This window comes from Tinamus guttatus, unplaced genomic scaffold (genome assembly GCF_059628265.1).
Source record: "Tinamus guttatus ecotype Peru unplaced genomic scaffold, ASM5962826v1 Tinamus_guttatus_pri_ptg000078l, whole genome shotgun sequence".
Taxonomy (NCBI): Eukaryota; Metazoa; Chordata; class Aves; order Tinamiformes; family Tinamidae; genus Tinamus; species Tinamus guttatus.
In genome coordinates, this window is record NW_028288612.1 from 721,638 (window position 1) to 743,843 (window position 22,206).

At 61.9% G+C, this 22,206-nt stretch overlaps 2 protein-coding genes across 3 annotated transcripts in view; one reads left to right on the forward strand and one right to left on the reverse strand.

The window, feature by feature from the left end:
* The window catches only part of AGAP3 (ArfGAP with GTPase domain, ankyrin repeat and PH domain 3), a 113,497-nt gene extending 106,360 nt beyond the window's left edge, over positions 1–7,137 (reverse strand). For both annotated transcript variants that reach the window (XM_088519951.1, XM_088519952.1), the window contains exon 1: positions 6,867–7,137. In XM_088519951.1, the coding sequence (XP_088376077.1) occupies positions 6,867–7,137 (271 nt within the window). The remainder of the gene's footprint in view (positions 1–6,866) is intronic.
* Positions 1–22,206, forward strand: part of LRRC61 (leucine rich repeat containing 61) — a 275,533-nt gene that overhangs the window by 57,527 nt on the left and 195,800 nt on the right. The window lies entirely within an intron of this gene.

The following is a 22,206-nucleotide window of genomic DNA, read 5'->3' on the forward strand; positions in this document are numbered from 1 at the left end:
CGCGTTGCCGCAGGTCCTGTGGGTGTCCACACGTGTCCGCGGATGCAGGATTCAGGAGCGCAGACTCCAGCGCAGCATCCGGGGCCGGCGCCTTCCCTGTCCCTGTCCCTGTCCCTGCCCAGCTCCTGCAGGGATCGGCTCCCGGGAGCTCCCTGCACCAACGGGAGGCCGGGCCGGCCCGGTGGCAGCAGCGCGAGCGGCCGTGGCCTCCACACAGAGCCCTGGGCTCCGGCTCCGCACCGAGGGCCCCGCGCTCCATCCCCAGCCCGGCCACGCTCCTCTCTGCGGGTACCAGTGTTCCTAGAGCGTGCGAGAATTTGAGACGCCAGGTTCTGCGGGCTCACTGAAACCGGGCAATGGGCTTGAAAGCCACTGGGGCAGAAGGGGCAGAGAGACAGAAATGCAGGACGTGGTCACGCAGCTCACTTGGACAGGGCAGCACGCTCAGGGTAGGGTGTTTTATGGTGTTTTTCAGCCCTTCTGCCTTAGAAGGGTCCTTGTGTATCACGACGCTTCAGAAAAGCCACCTGAACATGCAGAGCCGCAGCTGCCAGGGATGCCCAGAGCGCTGCAGGAAGGGAAGGAAAGCAGAACGCACTCGCTACCTCCGTGCAGGTCACTGCAGGCAGCAGTAAAGCAGACACGCAGTGTGCTCATCCCGGGCAGCTGCTACGGGGAGGCTCCAGCCCGCAGAAGGTCCTGGAGGAGGATTCAAAACAAAGGCCACCAAAGTGGGGACATGGGGCCCAGCAAACAGCCCCCTCCTGCCCAGCGAGGCACGGAGCAGGGGGCAGGAAGGAGCCGGCCGAGGCCGAAAGCTGCATCCGCGGGAGCTCTTGGGCAGCTCTCGTCGCCCTCACGGCTGCGGCACCGGCCCCCAGGCCGAGGCTCCCTCCGAAGCTCGAGGGGGCCGTGACCGTCACCCCGCGACGCCGTCACCCCGCGACGCCGTCACCCCACGACACCGTCACCCCGCGACGCTGTCACCCCGCGACGCCGTCACCCCGCGCTGCCGCCCGCCGGGACGGATGGAGGGAGCTGCTCCACCAACCGCCCACTGGGACACGCGGGAGGCCCAGGGCCCACGGCAAAGTAACCGGGAGCCCCGTCACCGCCTGCGCCTCGCTCGGATCCACAAATGTATCTACTCCTCATCCTCACAAAACTCCAGACAAGCTGCAAGTCCAGGAGCTGATTCCAGAGATCTCTGCACATACAACAGAAAATAGACACGCTCTGTAAAGAGCTCTAGAAAACCTCCTGAAAGGAATGACAAGATCAGCTACTCGCACTATTTTCTAAAGGCAAATTACACTCGAATTTTTCTGACTGTGCGTCCTCTTCAGACAGTTCCCCAGCCACCAAAGCCGGAGCAGAGACAAAATCTGGCAGCAGCTGCCATGGCCAAAGGCAGGGCCAGAAGGGATGATCCTGCCTCTGCGTCCGCAGGCTTCCTCATCCAGACACAGACCCCATGAGCTGGACCTCGCTGCTCAGAGGGCCAAGCAGGGTGCAGAACTCCCTCCAAATCAGCCAAATCCTGTGTGTAGTGAACGATGAAACTCCTTGCTGGCAGAAGTTGTTAAAGCCAAGAGTTTAGGCTAGTTCAAGGAAGACTGAAGAAGCTGGGCGAGAGAGGTCCAGCAAGGATTAATCAGCACGCAGAAACCACGCCTGGCTCAGGAAGACCCTGTTCTCCAAATCACTGAAGTCTGCCCAAACGCACGGAGAAAGCTCCCTGCAGCCGCACACTGTTGCTACCTGTACCCCTCATCGGGCATTTCCAGCTGCTGTCACTGTCAGGACACGGAGCAAACGGACGTTTGCTGCAAACCGGCTGCCTCGCACGTGTTTCAAAGCAGCGGATGATGGGTCTGTTCTGCCGTCCCACCCATCCTTGACCACACACCTTTCTCTCCTTCCTTGTGCCGCCTTGTGCCGTGTGTCGCATCACGAACCAAGGAGGAACCGAAGGCTGCACCAGCACGGAGCCGGGCGGAGGGCCTGGCCCCACGGAGCCGCCCGGCCCAGCTCTCCGTGCAGCAACGTCAACGCTCGCGCCGGCCAAAGGACGCAGAGCCCAGGAACGGGCAGGAAAACCCACTGCCCCTCCACCAGCAACCCACACTCCTGCTGGATCAAACCGCTGCAAAGCTGCAGCCACAGAAGTATTCTCTGATGATCACACTCAGGCCAGATCTAGATCTCGAGAATCAGTCTCTCTGCAGCATTCTTCCATGTCCCATCCTCTTCTCTTCATCCACACTGTCAAAACTCTTGATCTTCAGCACCAGAAGCCTCCTCTTCCCTCACCATGACACCTGCAACTTCTTCCTACTCAATCATCAGCTATTACCATCATCCTCCAGCCTTGCTGCTATAGTTTCATCATCTCTCCCAGCTCCTGTCTATCAGAGCATCGAACAATTTCTTTTTCTGATTTTCCAGCTCTTGCACAAGACCTTGGTTTCGAGTCGCATGCTCCGAAGGGTAGGAATTGTCACATCTCCCACCTGTGCATGGCAGCTGCCAAACACAACTCCAAATCATGGGGGCCGCGCGTTGAAATGTCACCAAAATGGTGCTTGGAGGCAGAGCGCGCCCAGCGCCCGGGTGAGCCCCAGTGTGCCCCAGTGTGCCCCAATGTGCCCCAGGGTGCCCCAATGTGCCCCAGTGCGCCCCAGTGTGCCCCAGTGTCCCCCAACGCGCCCCAGCGCCCACGCATGAAACAGCACCCCAGTGTGCCCCAGCGTGCCCAGCACCCCAGTGCCCCCGCGCGTGCCCCCGCGCCGCCGGCCCATCCCGCTGCGGCCCTGCTGCAGGCCGAGGTGTCCCCGTGCCCCCGACCCCGCTCCGCACCCTCCGCACCGCGCGGGGATGCGCACGAGGCCAAGCGGCACCGCTGCCCCAGCCGAGGGCGCCCGGGACGGCGCGGGGTCTGGGGCGTCTTGAGGCACCCGCACCCCCAGAGCACCCCGGGGAGCCTCCTGGGGCCGTCTCTGCTTGGGAGCTGCAGCACCTCCCGCACACACAGACGGTACCCACGACCCGCGCAGCTCCTCCGCCTTCCCTCCCTGCGCTCCGTGCAGCCGCTCCCGACCCGCGCAGCTCCTCCGCCTTCCCTCCCTGCGCTCCGTGCAGCCGCTCCCGACCCGCGCAGCTCCTCCGCCTTCCCTCCCTGCGCTCCGTGCAGCTGCTCCGCACCTTGTTCCCAGCAAACGGGACAGCCCCGACCCGCCTGGACAAAGTGGAGACCGGCCGGCCCCCTCCGCCCCCGCTGCTGCTTTCCAGAGCGCCGGGAAGCTCCGAGCGCCCACAAACAGGACAGTTCTGCAGAGCTCGTGGAATCAGCGGGGAAAGCGCTACGTAAGCACAACGCTCTCCTTCCCCAAGGGTGTAATTTGCTTGAGGCTGATTCAGCTGAGCAAGGAGATGCCGGTGAACCCGTCGCAAAATCTGGCAGGACGCGGGTTCCCCCAGAGCCGGGGCAGGAAGTCGGGAGGGCTCCAATTAACTTCGTTTCTATTTTCCTCGGTGAGATACTGCACCGGATGTCAACTGCTTCCAATACTTTGCTTTGTCAGGCACAGCGTCAGGAACCCATTTTAAAAGACACTGGAAAAGGATTCAGAACAGAGCTTTAGAAATGATATTGGAAGAGAATAAAATGACTGGCAAAGCTCAACCTGTTTAACTGATCAGAAAATAAGAAAAAGAAAAATAGAGACAGAAAAGTGACTTCATTAATTGGCACAAGCGGCTTTAAACACAAACATTTGTAGTACCAAAGGACGGCGCAGTCTTAGCAAGAAGTGCAGATGAAGACCAGGGTCTGCGAGACGCAAATCAAAAAGCAGGTGCTAATTATTAACAGCGGGATGGCTAGTGACGAGGGAAGACTCCAACAGGAGAGCGCGAACGGGTCCCGCAACGCGATCCTGCGGCACAGCCACCGCGATCCCGCGGCACATCCACCGCGATCCTGCGGCACAGCCACCGCGATCCCGCAGCGCATCCACCGCGATCCCACGGCGCATCCACCGCGATCCCGCGGCACAGCCACCGCGATCCTGCGGCGCATCCACCGCGATCCCGCGGCGCATCCACCGCGATCCTGCGGCGCATCCACCGCGATCCAGCGGCGCATCCACCGCGATCCCGCGGCGCATCCGTCGCGATCCCGCGGCGCATCCGTCGCGATCCCGCGGCGCATCCACCGCGATCCTGCGGCACATCCACCACGATCCTGCGGTGCATCCACCGCGATCCAGCGGCGCATCTGGCAGCAAACGCCTCGGCCGGGCGCACGCCGGGGACCGGAGCGCCGCGGAGCGCCTCCGGAGCGCGGGAAGGGCGGATCCGCCGCGCGCTCCTGCTGGCGAACGCCCCGCGGAGCTGGAGCCGGAGCCGCGCGGCCGGCGGGCCAGGAAGCGCTTCCCGGGGAAACCCTCTTCGGGAGACGCTTCTGGAAGAGGAACCAAGCCAGGGCTAGGAATGCGACACATGGGTGCGAATAAAGGGGAAAAAGAGACACTCCCATGTAACTACCACTGCCCTTATCCATACGGAGAGGTCCCTGCTCCTGCCACCGAGTCCTCTCACCGCCTTGGACACCCTGTCCAAGCGCTTCCCAAACCATGGCCGTGAGCCGCACGCGCAAACGCCAACGCGGGGAAGAGCTTCCAACCACATCCCGCAGGCCCTGCCGGACGCGGCCGGCGCCTCCGCGCGCTCCGTCCTCCCGCGCGCTCCGTCCTCCCCGAGCAGCCCCGCGCCGCCGCTGCCGGGGTCCTCCGCAGCCCTCCGCAGAGCCCCGCGCCCGGAGCGTGCCGGGGCCGAGGGAAAATCCGCCCGGATTGGGGTTAGAAACTACCCAAACCACCAGGTCCTGCCTGGGATTCATCTGGCTTTGGCCTCACGCCAGAAGCCAAAAACGCTCCCCAGCCCTCACGCCCAACGGCCTCTGCTCTGGCTGCAGCGTCTCATGGAGAGGAGACCCAAACGCAGCGGGTTCCCCCCGCCCCGCAGCCCAACACAAGCCCCGTTTCCCGGCGTGGATGGGCTGCACCAGCACGTGGCCACCATCCCTCCTGGACCCGACCTTCACCCCCGTCACTAACTGCAAGCTCTGCTCACCAGGGAGCTCGTTCCTGCCCGGAGCCGCAGGCTGCCCCGCTCCAGCGGAATTCCGGCTTTCCCCGTCTCTCCGGCAATGCCGTCGGCAGCACGGGCCGCACGGCCTCTCCCATCCGGCGCTGGCGAGCCGGGGCTCGAGGCTAAAACACCCCGGGCCCTTCGGTGCCACTGCAAAGGAGGAACCGACCCGTGTTGTCTTCCCTTTAAAAACCAAGGAATTGCCTACCAGGAAAGAATCTGCTACAAGGACACGAACAAGTTTTGCCATGTCAAGCACTCAAACAGCAAGTTAGATTTCAGATTTCACCGGCAACGACCCTGACTTTAAGAGCAGAGGCAGCCGCCACAATCACAACACGATCTCCCGAACCAGAAAACAAGCGCAGAAAATCCAGCCCCGTCCCCATCCAGGCCGACACACGATGCAGACGTGGGCACTTCAGGAAAAGGTGACATCTCCCTAGACAAAGCTGCCCCAGTGGTTGACTAATCCCACTGCTAATCCAGCCTCTCATGCATATGCATCAGGGCACTGCCTTCTCCTGCAGGAGCACAGAGCGTGTTCCTGCGATCGCGTCTAATCGATGCCCAGCAGGTAGGGAGGGTGCAGCAAGGTGAGGGCCCGAAGGGCTCCTGCTCATTCGCATTAGGGTTGGAAACACTGGAGGGATCGAGGCAGGAACGAGCAGAGCAGAGGGCTCTGCTCAGAGCAGCCGACGGCGCCGGGGGAGCCGGGCTCTGGCGCTGCTGCCGGGCCCTGCGCCGCGCGGCAGCTCCCGACGCCCCGTCCCGATCCAACGGGGCGGCTGCCGCGCCACGGGCAGCGGCGCCGGGCGCTCGTGCTCGCACATGGAGCGGTTCTGCTCTCCCACGTCCCTCCCGGCCGTGGGAGGACGCGCCAGGCGCTGCGGCAGGCACACGGAGTTGCTAAGAGACCCACCTCAGCGCGCGGCGCTGGCGCCGACGGGGACCCGGCCACCGCGGCAGCCGCACACGGGGGCTGGCAGCGATGGCTGAGGTGCCCGCGCGGAGCCGCGAGGCCGGCAGCGATGGCCGAGGTGCCTGCACGGAGTCGCAGGGCCAGCAGGCACGAGGAGCCGCGGGGCTGCCCGGCTGCAGGGTGGCACTGCGGGCCGCTGGGGACGGTCCCAGGCGTCACACGGTGACAGGGCTGAGCACGGGCAGCCTCCTCTGCCGCACGGGGAGCACGAGGGACAGGCTCGGCCCGGCCGCTGCTCCCAGCGGCGCTTGCCAAGGCTGGGACCCAGCCCGGGGCCCGGCACGGGTCAGCCCGACGCTCCCGGCGCGGCCCCAGGCCACGGGGCTGCTGGCCGGGCCGACACAACCAGGGATCCTGCGTGCGAATCCCTCCCTTCGCGGCATCATCGCATGCCATTAATCCAGTGACTTTCTGCGGCAGGAAATCGCGGCACGGAGGGCTCGCAAAACCCTTCCCTCGGCCGGGGCCGTGTCCCCGCCGGCCGCGCGGAGCGGCCTTTGTTCCCGCGGCGCGAGACGGGGCCACGCGGATCCCGGGATTCCCGCCCCGCCGCCGCTGCCCCCCGCGCGGGACGCCACGTGCCACGCGCGGAGGGGCCGCGGGGGGCAGCGGGGGGCAGCGGGGCCGCGGGGCGGCGCTGCGGGCGCTGCGGGCTCCCCGCGCCGCTCCGCTCCGCGCTGCGGCAGCGCGGGGGCGGGGACGTGGACGGGCCCGCCGCGCCGGGGCTCACCCTCGATGGAGATGACGTGCTCGCGGATCTGGCTCTGCAGCGCCAGGTCCTCCACGCGCTCGATGAGGTCGTAGATGGCGTAGATGTTGGGGTGCACGGACTCGAAGCGGCCGATCTCGGCGCGGATGGCGGCCGAGTTGGACAGGCCGAACTGCGGCGGCGGCGGCCCGCCCGCCGGCGGCCCCGAGGGCCCCGGCACCGGCACGGGGCCGCCGGGCGCCGCCAGGCTCTGCTGCTGCGGGCTCTGCCCGGGCCCGCCCTGGTAGTTCATGGCGGCGGCGGCGCGGGGGGCTCAGCGGCGCGCGGCCGCCCGTGGCCGCTGCATGGCCGCGGCTCTGCGCTGCGCTGTGCTCCGCTGTGCTCCGCTGCGCTGCGCGGGCTGCGCCGCCCCCGCCGCCGCCACCAGCCCCGGCGGCAGCGGCAGCAGCGGCGGCGGCTCCGCGTCACGCGCCGCCCGCCCCGCCCCGCCCCGCGCGTCAGCGCCGCGGGAGCCGCCGGGGGCAGCGCGGGAAGCGGCGGGGGAGGGGAGGGGCCGCAGGGCGGGGGCGGCGCCCGGGGAGCGCGGGGAGCGCGACGGGCCCGGGGCCGCGCGGAGCGCGGGGGCCGCACGGTGCCCTGGTGTCACACGGTGCCCTGGTGTCACAAGGTGTCCTGGTGTCACATTGTGTCCTGGTGCCACACGGTGCCCTGGTGCCACACGGTGTCCTGGTGCCACACGATGCCCTGGTGCCACTTTGTGTCCTGGTGCCACACGATGCCCTGGTGCCACAAGGTGTCCTGGTGCCACAAGGTGTCCTGGTGCCACATTGGGTCCTGGTGCCACATGGTGCCCTGGTACAACATTGTGTCCTGGTGCCATACGATGCCCTGGTGCTACACAGTGCCCGGGTGCCACACGGTGTCTTGATGCCACACGGTGTCTTGGTGCTACATGATGGCCAGGTGCCACACGATGCCCTGGTGCCACATTGTGCCCTGGTGCCACATTGTGTCCTGGTGCCACACGATGCCCTGGTGCCACATTGAGTCCTGATGCCACATGGAGCCCAGGTTCTACATGATGCCCGGGTGCCACACTGAGCCTTGGTGCCACACAGAGTGCGGGTGCCACATGGTGCTCTAGTGCCACACTGAGCCCCGGTGCCATGTGGAGCCTGGGTGCCACACAGAGCCCCGGTGCCACGTTGTGCCCCGGTGCCACACAGTGTCCCGGTACCACACGGAGCCCAGGTGCTACATGGTGTTTTGGTGCCACACGGTGCCCTGATGCCACACGACATTCTGGTGCCACACGGTGCCCTGATGCCACATGGCCCCACCAGTCCCCTGGTGCCACATGGTGTCCTGGGTACCACATGTTGCCCTGGTGCCACATGGCCCCACGCAGTGTCCAGGTGCCACACGATGTCCTGGTGTCACACAGCTCCACATGTTGTCCTGGCACCAACAGCCCCACACCGTGTCCATGGTCCCACACATCCCCACATGGTGCCACACAGCAGCCCCACACGATGCCCAAGGTGCCACATGTCCCCAGGCCATGGCCACAGTCGCACAGAGCCCCGCACTGCGCCCCGGTCCCACACGCGCACGTGGTCCCGCGTTGTTATGAAGTGTGATAGAGCGACTTCCCCAGCAGCTCTTCCACCAGCCCCATGTGGAACCGTGGCTGTGATCCCTTCTGGGGACAGGAGGGGGCTGGGGTGGTCCCTTCTCCCGGTGACAAGGACGAGCTCGGGGTCAGCTCGTCTGCGGCACCGCTCTGCAACAGCCGCTACAACGCGTCCGGCTCCGGCATTGCTGCGGGGTGCAAGGCCACAAAACCCACCGGGGTTCTGCCCAGTCGCTAAAATCCGCCTGGAAGGGGCAGCGCTAAATCCGTGCGCGGTGTGGAGAGCACCGAAAGCCCCGCGGACAGCGCGGTGCTGCGGCCCGGCCCCGAGCGAGCGCCCGCGCACGCCAGCAAAGCCGGGGACGTTAACAGAAACGAGACGGAGTCTGCGGAAAGCTGAGAAACGGAGGGAGGGGATCACAAACCCGGCGGATTCCATGGAAAAGGGTAACGAGGGCGACCGAGAGGCTGAAACACAACCAGCTGGGATGGACCCCGCGCTGGGGCCTTGCCAGTCACCTCGGGAGCCAAATCCCTGGCGAGAGGATGCGCAGGCTGCCCCGGGAGCGCCTGGAGAGGCAGAGTCACCTCCCGGAGCGCTTCCGGCGGCGGCAGAGGGGTGGGCGCAGCGCAGGGCGGGCGGCAGGGACGCGGCGGGTGCTAACGCGCTCGGGACGGTGCTGGAGAGGCGCCCTGGTCTGCTCCGCTCCATGAGCCGGGCGTGGAGCCCGGCATGGAGCAAGGGACGGCCACGAGCCCAATGTGGAGCAAGGGATGGCCACGAGCAGGGCACAGAGCAAGGGACGGCCACGAGCCCGGCACGGCAGGACCGGGACGGCCAGGGAGGCTTGGAGGCAGCCCGAGGGAGCTGGGCCGGCCGGGCCGCGCGGGAGCTCCCCGCGCTCCCCGCGTTCCCCGCGTTCCCCGCGTTCCCCGCGTTCCCCGCGCTCCCCGCATTCCCCGCGTTCCCCGTGTTCCCCGCGCTCCCCGTGTTCCCCGCGCTCCCTGCGCTCCCCGCGCCCCCCACGTTCCCCGCTCTCCCCGTGTTCCCCGTGTTCCCCGCGCTCCCCGTGTTCCCCGCATTCCCCGCGCTCCCCGTGTTCCCTGCGCTCCCCACGCTCCCCGCATTCCCCGGGTTCCCCACATTCCCCACGCTCCCCGTGTTCCCTGCGTTCCCTGTGTTCCCCGCGCTCCCCGCATTCCCCGCGTTCCCTGCGCTCCCCGTGCCGCCTGGGAACGCCGCCGAGGCAGGAGGCTCCCGCGGCTCAAGGCAGCCCGGGAGGAGAGATCCCTCGAGGGCTTCTCCACAAAGGGCCTCAAGCTCAGGAAATCCTCTGGGATGCAAATACCTGGAGTATCTCCTGGAAGCCTCACAGGCCTGCCCTGCCCTTTGCTCCCTCCTCTGAGCGATAAAGGTTCCTTGGGAATTCGGTCCCTGCCATCTGCCCCATCAGTAGGTAATTTATTTTGAAAACTTACAGGACAGTCTTTTTGAAGGCTTTTGGAAAAATCCCTGTGCACTGTCCTGGCTGGATCGGTCTCGCCTGCGTATTTGCCTACGCACAAAGGACTCCTAATGGATTTATGAGTCATGAGCTCACTTTACAAAACCCAGGTTGACTCTTCCCAATACTTCATACTTAACCATGTCTCCTACTCTTCTTTATTATAGTCCCCAGTGATTTATTTGGCACAGAAGTTAGACATACTGGTCTGCAGTTCCCAGGCCGTGCTGGGAGCCTCTTTTGAAGCTGTTTTCTGCTTCCGCGACCTCCTCTTCCCTTCGCGAGCCGAGTCGGGTGGCGGCTGCAGGCCACGCGGAGCAGGTCGAGTGTCCCGGACCCGAGTCCTCCCCAGGGGCTCTGCTCTGCCGCCGCGGGGGGATCACCCTGTTTTCTCTGCGTCCTCCCCTGCTGACCCTTAGTCTGAGCAGTTTCCTCAGGTATATTAGCTATATAAAAGTGTTATGTCCAATACTACCAAAGTAGGCTCAGATTATTTCTTCAGATAACTCTTTTGTTGTTGTTGTTTAATTTGCCTAGTGTTATTTTTCTTCCATCTAAGGGTATTTGAAGAGACAACCAATATGGCAAAGTTGCCTTGGGACATCTCCCAGGTCTTCTACAGCTGAGAACATTAATTTCATCATTCCCAAGGGAAAAAAAAAAAAAAGTCTGCAAGGTCTGTCAGTCTGAAGGAAGAATCTTGGGAGCTTTCTCTTGATTTTCTGTTTCCTCCAAGGAGAGAGCCAGTAAATGGTTACTGGTTCTGAAATGCACGTGTGGTTCTGAACGATCATCCCACGATGGCTCCTGGGCAAGCAAACACGCCGTCGTTCAACGAGCATGTGAGGATCATGAGCTCCTGCAGCCCGAGGAGCTTCCTGAGGTCCATGGGAAGATTCCTGCATTTCCATAAGGTCTGCGCAGCCGAGGCAGAAGCTTTAGTCATATATATGTGTGTATGCATACATACGTACATATACATTTATATTTACATAGGTATGCACGTATATATATGTAGCTGCATATATATGCTTTCTCCTTTTCTTCTTATCTTTATGTACCAGCAGAACATTGAAAGTGAGTCCTTCCTGCAGCTGGATAAAGAACAAAACCTAAAAAGATGAACTGAAGCAACCACATTGCAACCACAGAAACCAATAGTCTGCATACGAAACAGAAACCTTATCAAGGTGGTGGAGAGCTTCCTTCCCCCGGCTCGGATCCGGCTCACGGCAAGCGCCGAGACGAGCTGCAGATCTCAGGGCTGCTCCTCGGCTCGTGTCCGGCGCCCGAGGCCGGGAACTTGAGCAAGCCCCGTGGTTAGAAGTGGCTGATGGTGCCACGATCCGCGAGCTGGGTCTTTCCAAAGACATGCACGACTTGGCAGAGCCGAGGATTTCTGCAAAGCTGAATGAGCGCAGGACTAATGAGCACCCTGTTCCAATAGCTGAGACGTGCAAAAGGAGAAGTTGTGTTGTTGTAAGAGTTCAGGTTTGGGAGACATATACTGACGGCTCCATGCAGCCAGCAAAATGCCATGACAATATCAGAAAATTAAATATATGATTTTCATCCAAAATACCTGAAGTCTAAGGAGAAGTGACTTTTATTCTAGACTGTACTGCAATGGATAATGACCAGTTACCTGGAAATGGGCGTTCATCTTGCAATTAGTGAACGTAATGAGACTGCAATTAATCTGTACGAATGGATGATAATCCTAACCAGTAACACGTATTCCTAGTGCTTCAAAGGCTTAATTCCCAGAGCTGAGGAAAGCTGGGTAAAATCACTGAAAAGGAAAGAACAGACTGAAAATAGGACTGTAAATGCAACACCCAAGCAGAGCTTTTCAGATGACCAAGAAAAAGGGACAGCTTTGAAATTCCCTCCTCAAAGGCCTGGTGTCAGAAGTCTCCTTTGAGGACGTTTGCTGTGATACACTGTGTTTTCAGGCACAGTTTCCCTGTGTTCATCCCTGTGGAGATTTGGGCTGGTCTGTGATAACTGGATCCTGGAGGTTAGCAACACGTGTCTACCCAAGACATGGCATCAAATCAAATTTATTTTCTTTGAGCTTTGCTCCATCATTTCCCTGATGAAATTTAAATGTCAAAAATAACACCCACAGATTTTTTTTTTTTTTTTGGAATATCGTATCAGCCAGGTTCCCAAACATGCCTGTACTAATAGAATGTATTACCTTTCCGTTCGTAATCAAGTTACAGAACTCAGCTCGGAGGCTGGAGAGACACCCCGGACGTCTCGGTAGCTCACTGGCCGTTAAAGGTCACCCGGTTACCTCTGTATGGAGCCCAATAAAGCCTTTTGACTAACGTACAGTCAATATTTGGCAAAAACAAGGAGTTTATCGAGACAGGGAGCCTGGATTTATAGCCCTTGGTGGACAGAGAATCGACTAGCACCCCGACAGTAAATGACATGCTTTACTTGTGCTCAGCATGCAGCTCGCTGTGTCTCTATTACAGCAAGGAAAATGCACGCCCGAAATCTTGTCAATCTTCTTTTCCAATTATATTGGCCGGCCTAATAAAAGATGTTTTCTCTCCCTACCAAACTTCCCTGCCTTACTCTCTCTTTCGATTTGTGCAGCTCAGCTATATCCTCCATTGATTCTGGTCGGCATTTTCATAGAATCATAAATACTGATACTAGGAAAGCATCCCGATAAATCGATTGGTGAACTCAGATGATCAAATGGATGTATGCTAAATCTAATAACGATTTTTAACCAATTTTAAATGTTTAAATCTTCTGTGAATTATTTCAAAATTGAGTTTTGTAGTTTTTGCAGAAATGAAATAGTTAACCACAAATATTTGTGCCTTATTGCCATCCACCCAGACCCTCCACTGTCACCATGTTGTTCCTAGCCCCATATTGTCATTCCTTGTTTTGTGTTTGTGAATTTCTTGCATGGGATTTTGTGCTTGTCACCAGCTAATATCAGGCAGAACTAGTTTCCCCAGCAACTCAGAGACTTCACATGAGGGGAACTTCATGCCTTTTGGTGGCGAGATAGTGGTGAATTATCTCTGAAAACCATTTATCAGCTAGTTTTGCCCCACCTCTGTGGCACTTATATCCGAGCCTCATTTCTCCCTAGAAAGGTATTTGGCTTTGTAATCAAATCACAGCTCCACCTCTGTTCTGACAAGATTGGAAGGCTTAAAAAGATCAAAGCAAGGCATTTCCTCCAAACCTCAAATAATCTTCATGCTGCTTTTTTGAGTCTTCGCAGATGTGGTAATAACGTTTTGAAATGCACAGTGCTGGAAGCCGCTCCGAGCACGGGCCTCTCCGCTGCCGGATGCAGCAGCTCCGTCCCGGTGCCTCCGCGGTCCCTCGTGCCCAGCACCGCAGCCTCGCGGGGACCGTCCTGATCAGCTCCGCGAGCTGTGATCTTAGCTATAAATCATCCACGTATTTTCAACACCCATGTTTTTATAGTGGCTTTTACACTGATTAAAATGTTGAACACCATCAAAACCAGTAGCAATCCTTTAGGAACCTTTCTAGGAACATGCTCAGCCGAAAACAATTTCCTGTTGATGAACACTTTTTAAATTCATGAGCCTTTTAGCTCCAGTTAATGGTTCTTTATTAGCATTGTGCGCTAAGTTTTTAAATGCAAATGTCCCATGGCATTAAGTCAATTATCTTACCAAACTGGAGAGTGTGACACTCTCACGTGCACCTTTCCAGGGCTGTTTTCAAAGGAGAAGCCAGGGCTGTTTGGAAAGGCTGCTCCGCAGGGATGAGTTTCTGCTCCGCATCAGCCCGGCTTGGGGAGGAGGGCACACACGACTGCTCCTGCAAAGCCAAACGTTATGTTCTTGTTTACAAAATTGGAAAGGGAGATACCAAAAGAGGAAAACAAAGCAATCAAACGTAACCACCGAACATCTCGGACACCAGAGGTCTTTGCTAGTCCCAGCTCCGAGCATCCGAGGCATCACGTAGTCACAGGAAATGACTCAGAGGTGTCTGGATGCTGCTTGGGAAGGCGGACGCAGGCGTTGGAGCACAGGGAGGGCTGAGGGGTCTCAGCGGCGCCCACCGAGACCTGCCGCCCTGGCGCAGGGTTCCCCAGCCTGCCCTCCCCTGGGGCGCTGCTGGCCTTGACCCAGGCACGGTGATTCCAGGCAAAGCAGCGAGTGGGGCCGTCCCCTCCCCGCTGCACCTCTGCTTCACAGCCCTCATTTGTCATTTAACCATTGCACTGCTTCTGGCTCCAAAGCTTTCCCTCTGGCCACAGTGTTTTCAAGCGTGCTGCAGCAAATCAAACCCGGTATTAATTGCGCAGCTCTGTTACTCGACCGTGCCCCAGGTTTTTGTGGAAACCGCACGCTATTAACAACGCAGAGAGCAGGTGGGGATTCTGCTGCGTTTCCGAGCTCCTCCCTCACCTCGGCAGCCCGGCGGGACGCGATGCCCCACGGCGGGACGCGATGCCCCACGGCAGGACGCGATGCCCCACGGCAGGACGTGCGGCCGGTGCCCGCGGCCCCGCGCGCTGCGTGCGCAGCCCCCGCGTCGCGTCGCTCCCTGCGCGGGCGCCGCGTCAGCGCCGCGTCACCGGGCCCGGCGCTCGCCCCTTCCCACCGCCCCTCGTGACGCTGCCCTTGCCCCTCTCCCGTGTCCTTGGCAGGGCTGCGCTCCCGCTCTGCCCCGTGCCTTCGGCTTCCCTTATCGCTCCTCCACTTACCGCAAATCCTAATTAACTGTGATTTCTGTTTCTTATTATCTCTGTTCATTATATATTGCTTTATATCCTAAGGAAACATGCTAGAGATATTGCAGTGGGGATTATTCAAGTGGGTGATTAAAAAGAAACTGCAGTGCACCTTTAATAGGCATATAGGGTGGATTTTAGCATGAGTTTATTTTAGATTAACCCTGCAAAGTGAATTTTCCGGAAGGACTTGAGTGTGTCCTACTCTTCCCATGGAAATAATTGGCATTCAAAAGGCAGTTTTCTAAGGCAGTGGAGAAGGTAGCACAAAGGAAAAAAAAAAGAAAAAAAAAAAAGATGCCCTCATTAGATCTGTTAATGCAGAACCTACATTTCACCCAAAAAAAAAAAAAAAAAAAAAAGTCCTGGGATGACTGGAAACATTGAATCACACTGAATGATTGAAAACATGAGCAAGGAAACAGAAATCCTTCTCTGCGATGTAAATCCAAAATACCTAAATAGTCAACAAACAAATGGACTTTAAACAACCTAAAAGAGAAACAGGGATTTTTTATGTTATTTTTTTCCGCAGGAAAGCCCATGGCCTCACCGAGGACACAGGCAGCGGGGCTGTCCCCTGGGCAAGGGCAGCGTTGGGTCTCAGCAGCCTCCCCAGCGCCGCCGGCTCGGGGGGCTGCAGGGCCCGGGGGGCTCCGGCCCCGGCTCCGGCTCCGGCTCCCGCTCCGGCCCCGGCTCCGGCTCCGGCCCCAGCTCTCGCTCCGGCTCTGCGCGTCTCCCCGGGACGTCCCGACGCAGACGGCAGCAGCACGAGAGCCTCAAACCCCCGCCGGGCTCCAGCCATGTGGGACAGGCAGCTGGTACCGGGGCGGCAGCTTCATGCAAAGTCATGGAGAGAAAATCTGGCAGAAGAGGCAGGAGTTTGGGCTTTCTGATCAAGATCCACAGGAAATCCTGCTGTGCTGCTGGACCGTGTTTGGGCCAGCAGAATTAGCATGCCTCATCCCAGCTGAAAATCGCCTGGGGGTAAAAGATGAATCAGGGGAGATGTATAAAGGCACTGTCCTGTCTATGATATTAAAAGCAACATTAGGAAAAAGCTGAGCGGGAGCCATGCTGGCCGCTTGGGCGGAGGGAGCGGGATGGACGTGGGGGCTCCTGGACTGGAAGCAGAGGAGGACGGCGGGTCCCGGCTGCGATCCGGGGCCGGGAGAGCTCTTGGCTTTGCAAAGCCCCGAGGGCCGTGCCTGGAACATCCATGGTCACCGTGAACCTGCTCCGGCGCCGCCATGGCCGCGACGCTGCTCTTGCGCGAGCGCCGGGGACGCTGCGGGTGACGGGAGGTTACGGAAGGACACGTCCTCGGACGGGGCAGCCCCGAGGGACCCTTCACGCCAAGGCGCTCAGCCGCACGCAGCCGCCCGCTGCGCTGCACCGAACCGGGGCCGCGGCCGCGCTGCTCTGCCGCCGCTTTGTGCCCGCGGAGCCCCGTGGAGCATCCGCACCGCTGGCACCACCTCTGAGCTCCACCTCTGAGCCTGCAGCTGCGGGAATTCAGACTCGGTTTAAAATGGGTCAGCGGTTCCCAGCTACTTGTGCAAGTGGAAAATCAGGACACATTTCCCTTCCTTCTGCTGTGTCTCGGAGCAGCTGTCCCGGTCCTTGGGGGAGCAGCGCTCGGCCGTCCCGCGCAGCCGAGTCCGCGGGGCCGGGGCTGCGCAGGGGCTGCGAGCGCCGCGCGGGCGGCAGGGCCGGACACCCCTGCGCTCTGCCCAGGACCGGGGAGGAACCGGGATGCAGCGACGGGCACCAGCCGCGGCGGCACAGGGAGGCCGTGGGCGAGGAACCCACCGTGGCTGCTGGAGCATCGCTTGGAAAGGGAACTTCGGATGCCGCAAAACTTGTAGGGTTTCCCCGGCGAAGGATGTGGTTGATCCACAAGGCACCAAAACGGCCCCTACCAATGGGCCCCCCGTGCGGTGACCAGCAGGAGCCCCGGGGACTCCATGGGGTGACACCTGCACCCGGGTGAGGTGTCCGGGGCCCTCCTGGGACCGGGGCCGGCAGAGCCTCCAAACCTGCCCCCTCCGAGCGCCCCATGTCCCCCCGATGCTCGAGCCCAGGCGCATCTGAGGGAACCCCTTTCCCGGCAGCACCGCGAGCGGCTCCTCTGCCGGGTCCTGTTCTCCCGGCGGAGGGGTTCGGCAGCGCGGAACAGCCCCGGCAGCGGCTGTCCGGGCTGCAGCGCCCTCCTCCTGCTCGCCAGCCCCATTCCCGGCTCCTTGCCGCTCTTCCCGGGATGTGGCGCCTATTCCCGGGATGTGGCACCTATTCCCGTTCCCACTGAATGTCACCGGTGCTGGTGACCCCAGCGCGGGGAGCGGCGCGAGCGGCAGCGCTCACGTAACCCGCCACCACGTCCTTCCAAATCCAGGGAACAGCCGCAAACCTGATTTCAAGGCGCTCGGAGACGGTCGCAGCCCGTGGGTAGTGCAAAGCTGAGAGCCTGCTGAACAGCTAACGCGGTGGATGCCAGCCTTGCACCTCCAAATCCATTTTCATTTGTACTCGCACGCCGTTTCCCACCTCCTCGCGCTGCCAGCACCAAGCTGACTCACATGGTGTCGAGGAACACTTCTTGTCATGAGTGTTCTGCCTTGCAACAACCTGAGAACGATGCAAATGGCAAAGCAGATAAAGCAGAAGGTGCTGAGCAAGGACGGGCGCCGCTCGACTGATGGAGACGGCAAATTCGGGAGTCGTGGAAGTGGGCAGAGCCGCGCGGGGCAGCGGGAGGCGGCAGGGAGCAGCCCTGGCTCCGGCAGGTCCCCGTGTCGGGAAGTCCTGGCTTGTAAAAACTGCAGCTGGGGGGGCCGTGGGGCGGCGCAGGCACGCGTGTGTGAGCACAGGTACACAGACACCCGCACGGTTGCACGGGTAGGCACACGTGTGTGTGAGCACAGGTACACAGACACCTGCACGGTTGCACGGGGAGGCACACACATGTGTGTGTGAGCACAGGTACACAGACACCCGCACGGTTGCACGGGTAGGCACACGTGTGTGTGAGCACAGGTACACAGACACCCGCACGGTTGCACAGGGAGGCACATGCGTGTGTGAGCACAGGTACACAGACACCCGCACGGTTGCACGGGGAGGCCCATGCGCACACGTGTGTGAGCACACACACACAGACACCCGCACGGCTGCACGGGGAGGCACACGCGTGTGTGAGCACAGGTACACAGACACCCGCACGGCTGCATGGGGAGGCGCACGCGTGTGTGAGCACAGGTACACAGACACCCGCACGGTTGCACGGGGAGGCACACGTGTGTGTGAGCACAGGTACACAGACACCCGCACGGTTGCACGGGGAGGCACATGCGTGTGTGAGCACAGGTACACCCAGACACCCGCACGGTTGCACGGGGAGGCACATGCGTGTGTGAGCACACACACACACAGACACCCGCACGGTTGCACAGGGACGCACACACATGTGTGTGTGAGCACACACACACACAGACACCCGCACGGTTGCACGGGGAGGCGCACGCGCGGCCAGGCGAGCGCGCTGACCCGCACGGTTTGCACGAGACTGTTCCGTCTCCTTCCCCCCGCGGGTGACGAGGGCGCAGGAGGATGCGGTTGTGGACAGCGTGATCATCCCACGACACGGGGCGGTCACGGTAGACGGGACCGAGCAGGATGCGGCTCCCGCAGCCTCACGCTGCGCAGGAGGCCGGTCCGTGCTCATTCCCAGCTGGATGCCGGAAGGAGTCGGCACCGCTTCCCGCCGGAGCGAGGAGGCTCCGCACGGAGCTGCCGGCGGCCCCCAGGCAGCCCCGCAGCGCGAGGCGCGGGCGCCCCACAAGCAGCGACTGTCACCCCGTGCAATGACACGGAGCAGGCAGCGCCGCGGAGCCTGAGACAGCCCCTCGCTGCAGGCAACGGTGTCCGTGCGATCCCGGGGCTGCGCCTGCGCCCCAGGGAACCGGCTGAACCTTCCTTGGCGCTTTCCGCTCGTTCCGAACGATGCAGCAGAGAGGTGGAGCGCAAGGGCCGTCCGGGCAGCGCTGCGGGAGCAGCCGGGGCGGCGGGAGGAGACCCCTGCGCCGCGGGGCAGCGCCAGCCCAGCCGCGCAGCCCGCGGGCCCCAACCGCCCGCGCCGGCACCGGGACCCCGCGCGGAGCGCGAGCCGGACCCTCCTCGGCGCGGGCAGGGGGGCGCCCGCAGCGGGGCTGTCTCGTCCGGGCTGGCGGAGCCATCGGCGCTGCCGGGACCTCGAGGACTCGCCCGGAATGGGAGAGGCCCAGGGAGGCGCTAGGAAGAGCCGTCGGTGCACACCGAGGTACAGCCGGCTGCGGCAGCGCGGACCGGGGAGGAACCGGCTCCGAGAGCCCCAGGCGGTACAAAAACAACCCAGGGAAAGTCAGGCAAGAGAGGCCAGCGTGGCCTGCGGCGTGCGATGGCAGGGGACGAGGTCCCCGCAGCGCCGTGAGGGACAATGAACAGCCAGGTCCCTGCAGCACCGTGTGCGATGGCAGCGGGCCAGGCCCTGCAGCGCCAGGCACAGTCCTGGGGGACCAGGTCCCATGTGTGATCGTGGGGACCAGGTCCCTGCAACACCGTGAGTGACCGTGGGAACCAGGTCCCATGTGTGACCATGGGGACCAGGTCCCTGCAGCGCCAGGCACAGTCCTGGGGGACCAGGTCCCATGTGTGATCGTGGGGACCAGGTCCCATGAGTGACCATGGGGCCAGGTCCCCGCAGCGCCCTACGCGGATGATCCCGGGGGAGCAGGTCCCTGCATGAGGACGCAGCGCCGGGGCTGCGGCATCGAGGTCGCCCCCCTCTGCGCTCTGCTGCCTTCCGTGCTCCTGTTTCCATGATTGCAGCCTGTGCTTTTACCCGCACTGCAAGGGATTAGCGCTGATTCTGATTCATCTTTTTAATCTCGCCTGCTAAGGCTTTGTCTAGGAGTGATTATAAAATCACTGATGATAAAATTAGTGGATTTCACAAAAAAAGGGGTGGAATGATAAACAGCGATTGCAGAGCAGCCGCACAGAAAGATCCAGATAACTTGGCAAGCTGCCCCCTTCCAAACAACATGTATTTAAACAGTCAGAAACCCCCATCTCCCTGGTGCTGCGGGCGGGGGTCGGCGCCGCGGGGGGCAGCGGCTGCTCGTGGGCGCGGGCAGAGCCCGACGGGGCCGCGCGGGGCCCAGGGGGTTTCACCGGCAGCCCGGGACGGTCCCGGTCCGCACGGCCGCGGGGTCCGGCCCTTCCGAGACGGAGCTGCCGGGGACGGGAAAGCGCGGAGCTCGGAACGGCTGCGAGCGCCCGGAGCAGCCGAGCCCCTATAGCCCGTGAGGAGCAGCCGAGCCCCTATAGCCCGTGAGGAGCAGCCGAACCCCTATAGACTGTGAGGAGCCGCCGAGCCCCTATAGCCCGTGAGGAGCAGCCGAGCCCCTATAGCCCGTGAGGAGCAGCCGAGCCCCTATAGCCTGTGAGGAGCCACCGAGCCCCTATAGCTCATGAAGAGCAGCCGAGCCCCTATAGCCCGTGAGGAGCAGCCGAGCCCCTATAGCCTGTGAGGAGCAGATGAGCCCCTATAGCCCATGAGGAGCCGCCGAGCCCCTATAGCCCAGGAGGAGCCACCGAGCCCCTATAGCCCGTGAGGAGCCGCCGAGCCCCTATAGCCTGTGAGGAGCCGCCGAGCCCCTATAGCCCGTGAGGAGCCGCCGAGCCCCTATAGCCCAGGAGGAGCAGCCGAGCCCCTATAGCCCGTGAGGAGCAGCCGAGCCCCTATAGCCCGTGAGGAGCAGATGAGCCCCTATAGCCCATGAGGAGCCGCCGAGCCCCTATAGCCCAGGAGGAGCCACCGAGCCCCTATAGCCCGTGAGGAGCCGCCGAGCCCCTATAGCCTGTGAGGAGCCGCCGAGCCCCTATAGCCCGTGAGGAGCCGCCGAGCCCCTATAGCCCAGGAGGAGCCACCGAGCCCCTATAGCCCGTGAGGAGCAGCCGAGCCCCTATAGCCTGTGAGGAGCAGCCGAGCCCCTATAGCCCGTGAGGAGCAGATGAGCCCCTATAGCCCATGAGGAGCCGCCGAGCCCCTATAGCCCAGGAGGAGCCACCGAGCCCCTATAGCCCGTGAGGAGCCGCCGAGCCCCTATAGCCTGTGAGGAGCCGCCGAGCCCCTATAGCCCGTGAGGAGCCGCCGAGCCCCTATAGCCCAGGAGGAGCCACCGAGCCCCTATAGCCCGTGAGGAGCAGCCGAGCCCCTATAGCCTGTGAGGAGCCGCCGAGCCCCTATAGCCCGTGAGGAGCCGCCGAGCCCCTATAGCCCAGGAGGAGCAGCCGAGCCCCTATAGCCCGTGAGGAGCAGCCGAGCCCCTATAGCCCGTGAGGAGCAGCTGAGCCCCTATAGCCTGTGAGGAGCAGCCGAGCCCCTATAGCCTGTGAGGAGCAGCCGAGCCCCTATAGCCCGTGAGGAGCAGATGAGCCCCTATAGCCCATGAGGAGCCGCCGAGCCCCTATAGCCCAGGAGGAGCCACCGAGCCCCTATAGCCCGTGAGGAGCCGCCGAGCCCCTATAGCCTGTGAGGAGCCGCCGAGCCCCTATAGCCCGTGAGGAGCCGCCGAGCCCCTATAGCCCAGGAGGAGCCACCGAGCCCCTATAGCCCGTGAGGAGCAGCCGAGCCCCTATAGCCCGTGAGGAGCAGCTGAGCCCCTATAGCCTGTGAGGAGCAGCCGAGCCCCTATAGCCTGTGAGGAGCCACCGAGCCCCTATAGCCCGTGAGGAGCAGCCGAGCCCCTATAGCCTGTGAGGAGCAGCTGAGCCCCTATAGCCCGTGAGGAGCCGCCGAGCCCCTATAGCCCGTGAGGAGCAGCCGAGCCCCTATAGCCCAGGAGGAGCCACCGAGCCCCTATAGCCCGTGAGGAGCCGCCGAGCCCCTATAGCCTGTGAGGAGCAGCCGAGCCCCTATAGCCCGTGAGGAACAGCCGAGCCCCTATAGCCTGTGAGGAGCCGCCGAGCCCCTATAGCCCGTGAGGAGCCGCTTATCCCCTATAGCCCGTCAGGAGGCTCCAGGAGCGGAGCCACGGCCGGTGGTGCCGGGAGAGGAGGCGCCGAGAGCCGACGTCTCCGTGCTCCGGGGCAGCGACACAGACATGGACAAGGATCCTCAGGGAGGAAGGCTCGGATCCGCGCGCCGCTCCATGCGCGCACAGCCAAGGGCAGGATTTAGCTGAATGAGTGTGCTTTAAAAACCTCCTTTCGGTGTGAGCAATAACGTTGCTGGAGATACCCAAGGCCTGACTGCCCCGTGACCACGGGCCGCGTCCCCGCCGCCGGGATCCCGGCCTCCGGGAAGACGCCGAGCCCGGAGCACCCGGCCTGTGGCTACGACCGGCACTTAAGTGAAAATAAAGCAGCTAAAAACACACCAGGAGGAGGCTCTGCCTTTCCAGAGGGGATGAGGAGCAGCAGGAG